Source organism: Macadamia integrifolia, chromosome 14 (genome assembly GCF_013358625.1).
Source record: "Macadamia integrifolia cultivar HAES 741 chromosome 14, SCU_Mint_v3, whole genome shotgun sequence".
Taxonomy (NCBI): domain Eukaryota; kingdom Viridiplantae; phylum Streptophyta; class Magnoliopsida; order Proteales; family Proteaceae; genus Macadamia; species Macadamia integrifolia.
The window spans coordinates 22,466,707-22,476,682 of record NC_056570.1 but is presented as its reverse complement, the minus strand read 5'-3'; the positions used below and the strand labels follow the sequence as shown (position 1 = coordinate 22,476,682).

The 9,976-nt window shown below is 42.8% G+C and overlaps 1 protein-coding gene across 1 annotated transcript; it reads left to right on the top strand.

Moving 5' to 3' along the window:
- The first annotated feature begins 6,330 nt into the window (after positions 1 to 6,330).
- Positions 6,331 to 9,494, top strand: LOC122061469 (putative wall-associated receptor kinase-like 16). The gene is made up of 3 exons (XM_042624736.1): positions 6,331 to 7,174; positions 7,485 to 7,646; positions 8,284 to 9,494. The coding sequence occupies exons 1-3, from the start codon at positions 6,382 to 6,384 to the stop codon at positions 9,459 to 9,461; spliced, it is 2,133 nt and encodes a 710-aa protein (XP_042480670.1). The 5' UTR covers positions 6,331 to 6,381; the 3' UTR covers positions 9,462 to 9,494.
- Positions 9,495 to 9,976: the final 482 nt, after the last annotated feature.

Below are 9,976 nucleotides of genomic sequence, written 5' to 3'. Positions count from 1 at the left end.
TGGGGTGACAAAAGTGCTTATCCAACTGATACCTATGAATGGCCCTTCGGAAGGAGTCACACTCCTTTTGACAAGCATCCTTAACAAATCGACAGATGTGCCCTACCAATTCTAGAGGAAGGGACAATACCTTTGCACAAGCTGAAACTTTTCTTACTATTCAACATGCCTCTCTTCTTGGTATTTCTTAGCATCCCTAAGAAAATGAGTTGGATCATAGAACTTAGGATCCTAATTTTTCCAGTTACTCATTGTTGCCAGCATGTTGATGGTTCCATGATCCGGGAGCTGATTGGTATTCACATTAGGAGATTGCTTCACCTTGACTTCAATGGTCCCATTGTCTACCAAGTCCTGGATTGCATGCTGGAGGCCTATGCATCTTTCAGTGTTGTGCCCCTTCTAAGTGTGATAAGCATAATATTCATGATCTCTGTACCAAGCTGGAAGGGGGTTACTGATTACTCTTGGAGCGACCATCCCTAGCAATCCATGTTTCTTTAACTTTTCATACAATGCTGTCACGGGCATCTCCAAATCAGTAAATTGCCTTCTTGGACGAGGAGCCTTCTAGGAGGGTGCATCTGCTTGTATCATGAATGGTTGTGAAGAGGTAAAGGTAACAGGTAAGACTAACTATTGAACTGTACCTACCATATTGGTCTAGGGACCCTTTCCCCGTCCAACTCTGGCATTCTTTCCTGCATCTTAGGAGGATCCTTGATACTAAGCTTCCCTTAGGATAATTTTTTCCACACGTGTACCAGTGGCCATCAAGGTGTCAAAATTTTATAGATGTTGATAGTAAAGGACATCATTATAAGGCTTTAACAAGTTTTCAATCAACATTTCTACTTGCTCTACTTCTGAATGCCGATCTGCCATCTTGGCGGCCTTATCCATAAACCTCATCAAGAAGGCAGTGAATCCTTCTCTAGGTTGTTGGCTCAACGTCTCAAGCTCTCGACGTTTCACATCTACTTTGGTGTTGTATGAGTACTGCTTGGTGAAGGCTTTCACCACTGTTGTCTAATTCTGGGTTTGGGAAGACTCCAATTGGGTGAGCCACCTTAATGCTGGTCCTGATAGAGTTAACATGAAGGCTTGCCCCATCTGGTTGTCCACAAGTTGCCATAACTTGGCGATGTTAAGGATGACTTTGAGATTAGCCTTGGGGTCCCCTGACCCGTTGAATTTGTCGGTTTGCCATTTAAACTTCTCGAAAAACCTTGCCCCAAAAAAGAAATTCCTTTCATCAGAATCCACTGTTTGGCTTTCTGAACTCTTTTCTATTTAGAGCATATTTTCCAATTTCTCCAATTGCTCCCTAACGTTTCTTTCTCTCTCCGTCTGTGGAGGTTCCATTCGGACATGTGCTGAAAACTCTTCTTCTTCCTCTTCAATTACTACCCTAGGAGGAGGGACCCTAGAATAGGCCCCCTAATGACCATTTGGATGGGTAGGTGAAACTCCTCTTTGACCGGTTGGCCTGACTTGTTCTGGTTCTCCTGAGTCAACTCGGGAAGAATTCCCGCAATGACCTGTGGGTCCATTCTGATCCAACGCTCCTGTAGCTTGTGCTGGTTTAGCCCTGGGAGGGTTCTGGATTGCATGCAGTATCTGTGCTATCCCTCTCTTGACCTTGTCCATTTTCGTCTGCAAGGTCTCTACGAGGTGGACCCATGCTTCCCTGGGTGATTTAGGATCGTGTAGATCCATGTGAACTGGGTTGTAATCATTTGGCGGTAGACAATCTCGAAGAGATGATAGAGGTGATACTGGACTTAATCAAGTCAACCAGTTACCTTGACGTGTCCAAATGGACCGTGGAGAATACTTGGGTTGTGGAATCATGCTTAAGCAAACAAATTACTTATTTTAGGATTCTTGTATTCCCAACCCCTTGTTCACTCAATCATTAGATTAACATCCAATGATCCATCCAAAGTTAGTCCGCTTAATGATGGGGAGTGGGTAAGGGGTTGATGCCCCTAGTCCACTCAATGTCATAAGCGGGAGATTCATACAAATGGCTTGACCAGAATATCCCTATTGATACATTCTTTAACAATAAAGTCATGCTTTCCTTAATCTTATCCCACTAGGTGACCTTCACCCTAGTTTCCTTGGGTCTTTTGGATTCAGCTTTTTGTGGGGATTTAACAGAAATCAGCCCAGATCGCGTATACCAAATCATCCATATTTCATTTCTAAGGAGGAAGGACACCTTTTATCCGAAACCCACTTAGGAGAGTATTTTTTTATAACTAGAATATATCATAGGAAAATTCATTTTCTAGACCGTAATCAAATTCTACAGATCAGCTTATGGCATTCCTAACGTTCTTCATCTATTTCCTACATGATGCGAGCAGGCAGTGGATGTAATAGGACTGACAAGGCTTCCTTGATGATACACATAAGGTACGTGATCCTTTTGATATACCCGTGGGTACGAGATCAAGGGGGTGCCTTCCTTGCCCATTACTCGTGACCACACATGAGATTAAGCAACTGGCCAGGGGGTGGTGGAACCGTGAGTGATTGTGTGCAAAAGTGTAATACAGGACTATTATTATTCGATCTTAGAATTTCATAAAGTGTATGGACCCCCCAAGGGTTCTGGCATAATTATGAACATCCTCGGCGTTTAACAATACCCCACACCCTTGTATAGGAAGCGTCTACCATTTGCTCTCAGAGTACTATCCATGACATGCACTGACCTCCCCGAGGGTGCGGGAATGATAGGGAGTCCCTCGCTAAATGATTTCACTTTGAGCACGATGCATGATGTGGTTAGCAAATATAATTACAAACATGTGGTTGGCCAAACATGTTTCCAAACAGATATGGTGGAAAATGTCCTTGCATTTAATGGTAGCATCTAGTCCTAGAAGCTTGACATTTATTCCTAGTGGAGTCCCCACTGTGAGGGTAGCGGCCGAAAATGATGTTGGCATTCCTCCTTTATGGGGGAGGAAAAAGGGTTTGCATCTATTCCATCTTCTCTCCTCTCTTTCTCTTTCATGATGGAGGGGTGTGTTATGTGTGCTTACCCTGTGGGCCCCACACCACCGTATCGCTGCTCGGAGATATGTGGAGGCCTATTTCGTAAGAGTGTAAAATTTACCATTCGAGACGGGGATTTGATGATGGTTCAATACGGGGATCGGGCACATGCAAAAGGGTTTAGAGTCATCACCTAGGATTATGGCCCTAGGACCCAAGGGTGGGCCCAATTCCTAGGAAGAGGGCTCGAAAGTTGGTCTAGTCTAGAGATTTAGGGTAAGTGTCATGTTGTAGAGCTGGGAAGGTGTTAGGCACCCAATCTACCCAGTTCAACCGATCTTCCTACTAGATGCTTCAGAACGAACATTTTCCACAATTATTCCTATTCCGCATGTATTGCTAAGTTATCACACATATGTACATTAATTGAATTTCAATGATTATACACTAAAACAAGGTCAATATAAAGTCTACATTATACTAATTTGGGTAAGAAATTATACTTGTGTTTGACCCTTGTTTCGGGTCAAGAGGGGTGAGACCTCGATTAGTGTCGGCACGAGATGTTTTTTTGGATTCTCCTAGCTCAGGGGAAGATGGTCTCGACCTCCAACGTCCTATCTTAAGAGATGATGACTGTGGTGATATTTGAACAGAATTCCGGCTAAGAACGGTTACTTTTGGGTTTTGGGCTGAGGTATCGATGCGGCAGAACTTCCGTTAAGGAGGGGCTACTTTCAGATTTTGCTGAGGTGTCAATTCGATAGAGCTTCCCCTAGGAATAGGCTATGGGAGGGCTAGGCTGAGGTGGCTCTCCAACAGAGCTTCCGCTAGGGATAGGCTAATCCCAAGGATTGAGGAACTTCGAAGGCCCGAAGAACACTTCGAAGATCAAAAGAACACTTCAGATCTTACGAAGATCCCCACGAAGACTGGAAGAACCTCAACAGGGGGTGGGAGACTAAGGAGAATTTTTTCGACGCAAAATCTCACTTAAAGAAGACAAAGGATTGAGAAGTTTCTAAGGCCCGAAGAACACTTCGGATCTTATGAAGATCTCTTCGAAGACTTAAAAAATCTCAAAGGGGGAAAGGGGAGGAGAGAAGGCGGAGCTTCTCTTCCTAGGATGCTCACTTGGAGGCTTGGATGTTGTGGTGTTGTGTTGGGAAAAATCAAAGGGAGGGGGGCATTTATAGGATTCTTGAACCAATGGGGAGAGAAAGGGAATTCCCTTGGCCAATGGTAGAAAAAAGTGGTTCTTTTATGCCAATGGGGATGAAAAAATGAAAATTTGGTCCAATGGGGTGGGAGATGGTTTTTTGGACTAATAGGAAAAGTGAGTCTTTTTTTTGGGCCAATGAGGTGAGAATATACTTTTTTGGGCCAATGGGAGGTTGCAAAGTAGGATATGCTAGCTGGACAAGGTTAGGGGCACAAGTGGGTGAATAAAAAATTTCTTCAGCCACCGGGTCGGCGGGACACATATTCCGGCCATTGATGGTGGCACACAAGGCTGGGTAGGGGTGTTTGGGGCATGCATAGGTGGGGGCGCATCGCATGTCACGCATGGGCATAGCCTGGCCTAGCAGGGGCGTGTGGTATGGCACACAGGGCCGCGCAACATGCCACGGCAGGTGCAGGCTGGCATGGCAAGGGCTCACGATATGGCATGCGGAGGTGCGCAACATGGTATAGGGGAGTAGGCTGGCACGATGGGGGAGCGTGGCATGGCACGTGGGGGCTCGTGGGTTATGGGGCTGGCTTGCTGGTTGACTAGCCAGTACGTGCGGTATGTGGGGCTGGTTGGCTTGCTGGCTCGCTGATGCCCCCGACATGCGCACGAAAAAATATGATATTCTAGGGAAGATTACGGGAGATCCGACGGTCGGATTTTGATGTACCATATATCGTTGGAATCATATTTTTAAGTACTATCCATCCGTATGGTCATCCTGACCGAATTCCTTCATATATGAAAAGTCAAAATTAGACCCTCTTTTCTCCCACGCGGGATTTCTAGGGTTTTTTAGGTAGGGGATGTTTCTGGGTTTCCTAAATCAAATATCATCTCTGTTGATTGGAAGCAAGAAGTCACGTTCAAGATCACAATTCATCATAGCCAGAGGGGGTGACAAAATTGGGTGTCTACAATAGGTAGCCTTATTCGTACACTAGTTAGTAGGGTTTCTCTTCCGTCTGTCACGCTGCGACTGTCCTTCGATCACACAATCTAGGAAGTTCGCAACTAATCTTTTGATTACCCCTTGGTCAAGCAACCGGGGTTCTTGCCTGGTCCAACCATGGTCACTTGACTCGACCCGGGTTAGTGTGCAAGGGATAGTTCGTTTGCAGGCTAAGTGTGGCCGTTCATGTTTCTTAGTGCTAGCAGTGTTTATGGAACTTTTCGTCTGTTTATGCCCACTTGCTTACCCTGTTCATCTGGTCTTTATGAGACCACGTGCATCCTCGTGAGGCCCTCCTATTTGCCTGATTCTTGTGATGCCACGTGCTTTCTTGTTCGGTTGGTCCTCTTGAGGCCCTCCTATTCGTCTGTCCTTTGTGAGGTCACTTGTGTGCTCATGTGCCTTCTTGTTCGGCTATTCCTTGTGAGGGCCTCCTATTCTTCTGTTCTCCGTGAGGCCACGTAAGTGTTCACGTGCCTTCCTGTTCGGCTGGTCTATTTCATTGGTGTCAATGTGGCATCTTTCTATTGATTTGTTGTATTTATGGCATATCAGTGCCAATCATGCTATTATCAGACATATTGGTATCATCCTCCCTCTTCAACTGTCGAATGATTTTTTTTTTTTTTTTGGCCTGGCGGATCTTTGTAGAGAGACAATAGAAACCCCTAAGAGGCAAAGTCGAATTTTTTTTCTTTGATAGAAAGAAACAGAAAAACCTTGCTAATCAAGGAAAGAAACATGACAAACGGGCTGACAATTATTGGTATGTGGAGAGTAAGTCATAGGTTCTAATTCTCAAAAATAAAATAAATAATAGACTAATAGGTACAATTACTTCTTATCAAAACAAAAAAACAAAAAAGTTCTAAAACTGACACTTTCCCTGATGTGGAGGAACTTTCTCACTCAGATGTTTTTTTCCCTCTCTCGTCGAAATGTCTTGGGAAGACTTGGATTAGATGACTCGTCAAGTCAAGCACACCCAATCCCACTATTGCCATACACGGAACCCAACTTCTGTCACACGCAAGATCGAGAAGATGATTCTACTCTCCTCCTTAATCAAACACAACCCATAAATAGGAAGCAAACGAAGAACCCAATGAAATAAAAAAGCAACAAAGAACTAAGCCATGGGTCCTGATCTTGTGTTGCTTCGGCTCCTCTTCTTCATCCAGTTTTTATGGCCAGCATTGGCAACATCAACGTTACCATGGCAAAGCCTAATTGCTTGGATAAATGTGATAATATCACAGTTCCCTACCCCTTTGGCTTCGGAGCTAAAAAGTGTTACAGAGATGAAAGTTTTCGGCAAACCTGCAATGAAAACCCTCCAAAACTATTCCATGGAAAGTTGGAAGTGTCGCACATTTCATTACAAGGCCAAATGCGAGTCATGACCAACGTAAGCAATGATTGTTTCAACATTTCATCGGGCGTAGATAATTACACGGACTATACTCTCAATTGCAAAGGTAAGCCCCTCACCTTCTCAGACACAGAGAACAGATTGACTGTTCTAGGTTGTGACACTGCAGCATTTATCACTGGCTCAAACGGTCAGAACTTCACGAGTGGATGCCGAATGATCTGCAGTGAAAAGCACAGTCCTATCGAAGGTTCCTGCTCCGGCATCGGTTGTTGCCAGACCTCTATCCCAAAGGGCATCAAGAGTTTCACAATAGAAACTTACAGTTATGGCAACAGCTGCAGCTATGGTTTCCTGGTTGAACTCAAACAATTCAAATTCTCTGTATCCTATCTCTCGGATTTCAACATTTCACGAGTCCCGATTGTGTTAGACTGGGCAATAGAGCAGAAAAATGGTCCATCTTGTGAAGAAGCTAAGAAATTCAACTTCACTTATGCCTGTGGCAAAAACACCAAATGCTTTAACTCCAAGAACGGTCTTGGGTATAGCTGCAAGTGTTCCCATGGTTATTATGGGAACCCTTACCTTCAAGACGGATGCCGAGGTAATCATGGATCAACCTTTAATCTGTGCGCATATATAGAGCAGATCAAGTCCTCTCACGAGAACTATTATCGTACCAGGGTTGATCTGTACATATGGAATCCATCCAACGGCCAACTCTGTGATAAATTCCATTTGTATGAATCAGCCAGTATGAGAATAGTTCTGGAAAAAGAACCTTAACAACACTCGTGTATACCATAGCCTATTTCAGTACATTAATTTATTTGCATTTATGTTGGTTTTTTTTTTTTTTCGTAAACAATTATGTCGGTTGGCAAGCCCTAAGCTAGTCCGTTTATCTGTTGCAGACATAAACGAATGTGCAGATCCAATTAATATTCCTTGCATTTCGACTGCGGCCTGTGCAAATCTGCTTGGGAGTTACAAATGCTCTTGCCCACCGGGTTATGCTGGAGATGGGAAAAAGAATGGCCGTGGATGTTCATTTCTAGTGATTCAGGTCACAGTAGGTAAACTAATCGTATCATATCCTACATATACTTAGGACCTAGCCCAACATACGGACATGTATCTCTAAGGTCCTCCCAATCGTCGAATGCACGTTGAATACCCCGTCATCTGGAGAGGATCTAGATCCCTTAATCAATGTGCGACTTAATGGGGAGAAATATATTGCTTTGAGCGATTGAATTTTGAAGTGGGCTAGAAAGACCGAGGCCTGGCCTAGTGTAGTTCAACTGAAATTAATTTATAACTCCTTATAGGCCTGGCCCAGTGTGGTTAAACTGAATTAATCTTAGGCCGGCCGGCCTAAGCTATTTGTATCCATTGTTGAAGCTGAGCGCCTCCCTAGCTAATTTTTCTTTGGGAGAAAAAGTCATAAAAGGTAGCATGACCCTTGCGTCAAGACACATGACAGGATGAAATGGCTGCCTTACCCCATATTTGAGACCCCGGCATACTGTACGTATTCATACTAAAGATCTTCATTATTCATATTTAGGATGTTTCATTATGATTTTTGGTCTAGACCCTAATGTTCTATAAAATTCCGTACTTGTTTATTACGTAATCTAGGCTCCATGTATGCACCCCAATTTTGACCCAACTTCTAGTGTATTTAATAAGTTCAATCTCTCCTTACAGGTATTGGCTTGGGTTTCTTATTTCTACTTATTGGTAGTTTATTGGTACTTTGGGTACTTCAAAAGAGAAAAGAAAGCAAACTAAAGCAAAAATTCTTCAAGCAAAATGGAGGTTTCTTTTTGAAGCAGCAGCTATCTTCCCATGAAGGATCCATTGAAGCACTCAAAATCTTTGGAGCTGAAGAACTAAAGCAGGCAACTAACAACTATGCTCAGAGCCAAATCCTTGGTCGAGGAGGCTACGGTACAGTATACAAGGGAATTCTACCTAATCACAGAACTGTTGCCGTCAAGAAATCAAAACTAGTAGATGAAAGTCAGATCGAGCAATTCATAAATGAGGTGGTTATTCTCTCCCAAATCAACCATAGAAATGTGGTAAAGCTATTGGGTTGTTGCCTAGAGATAGAGGTTCCTATATTAGTGTATGAATTTGTTAGGAACAAAACCTTATTCCATCATATCCATGGCGAGGGGCGCAGTTCTCCGATTTCATGGGATAATCGTTTAAGGATAGCTGCGGAAACATCAGAGGCTATTGCTTATTTGCATTCTGCAGCTTCACCACCTATCATTCATAGAGATATCAAGTCCACTAATATTCTATTGGATGATAATTATAAGGCAAAGGTCTCAGACTTTGGCGCATCAAGGTTGGTTCCCTTAGACCAAACTCAAATTAGTACACTAGTGCAAGGAACATTGGGTTACCTAGACCCAGAGTACCTTCAATCAAGTCAACTAACGGAAAAGAGTGATGTTTATAGCTTTGGTGTAGTACTTGTGGAACTATTAACAGGAAAGAAGGCACTCTATTCTGATGGGCCTGGTAAAGAGATAAATCTAGCCATGCATTTCGTCACTTCAACCAAAGAAGGAAGGGTTTGGGATATTCTAGATGATCAGATTTTAATTGAAGACTATAAAGAGCAACTCCATGAAGTTTTAAGACTGGCTGAAAGATGTTTAAGAGTAACAGGGGAAGAAAGACCCACAATGAAGGAAGTGGCAATGGAACTGCAAGGGTTGAGCAAGTATCAGAGGCACCCTTGGGTTGCACAAAATCCCGAAGAGGTGGAATGTCTTCTTGGTGAACCATCAAACATACCTAGTCAAAAAACTATTGGGTATAATAGTTTGACTAATAAAGTGTTAATATCATTAGATGGTGGTAGGTGATTATATTTCTTAAGATATATATTATTGGAATCTTCCTTCTTTAGTTTCTTTTTAGTCTTATATTCCATTGTATGGTTTATGCTTGTCATTTTGAAATAAGTATAGTTTCTCAGTTGTAACAAATGGTGAAACAAAGCCTTGCTTGGCATACATATTAGTCTCAATTTATATATACTTTCTGAAGATTCTAATTTGTGTTCAACATAAATAAGGGGAATGTTTGGGGGGCCCAGGGTCAACCATCTAGAGGGACCCCTCCAAAATAGTGTTACACCACCCTTTTTTTTTTTTTTTTTAACTAATAGCCAGCAAAATAGAATTAAAATAAAAAAAAATATAATACATGATTAACGTCCAGGCATTCTTAGACGGCATATATACAATCAGAATTATTTCAAACCCCCACTTTCAGCGTGGCCATCAGTGGGGTAAAAAAATAAAATCCACTAATCAACTGAATCTATATCTAGGACTTGCAATTTTTCCCAAGATATATCTGAAATACAATCTTAAGT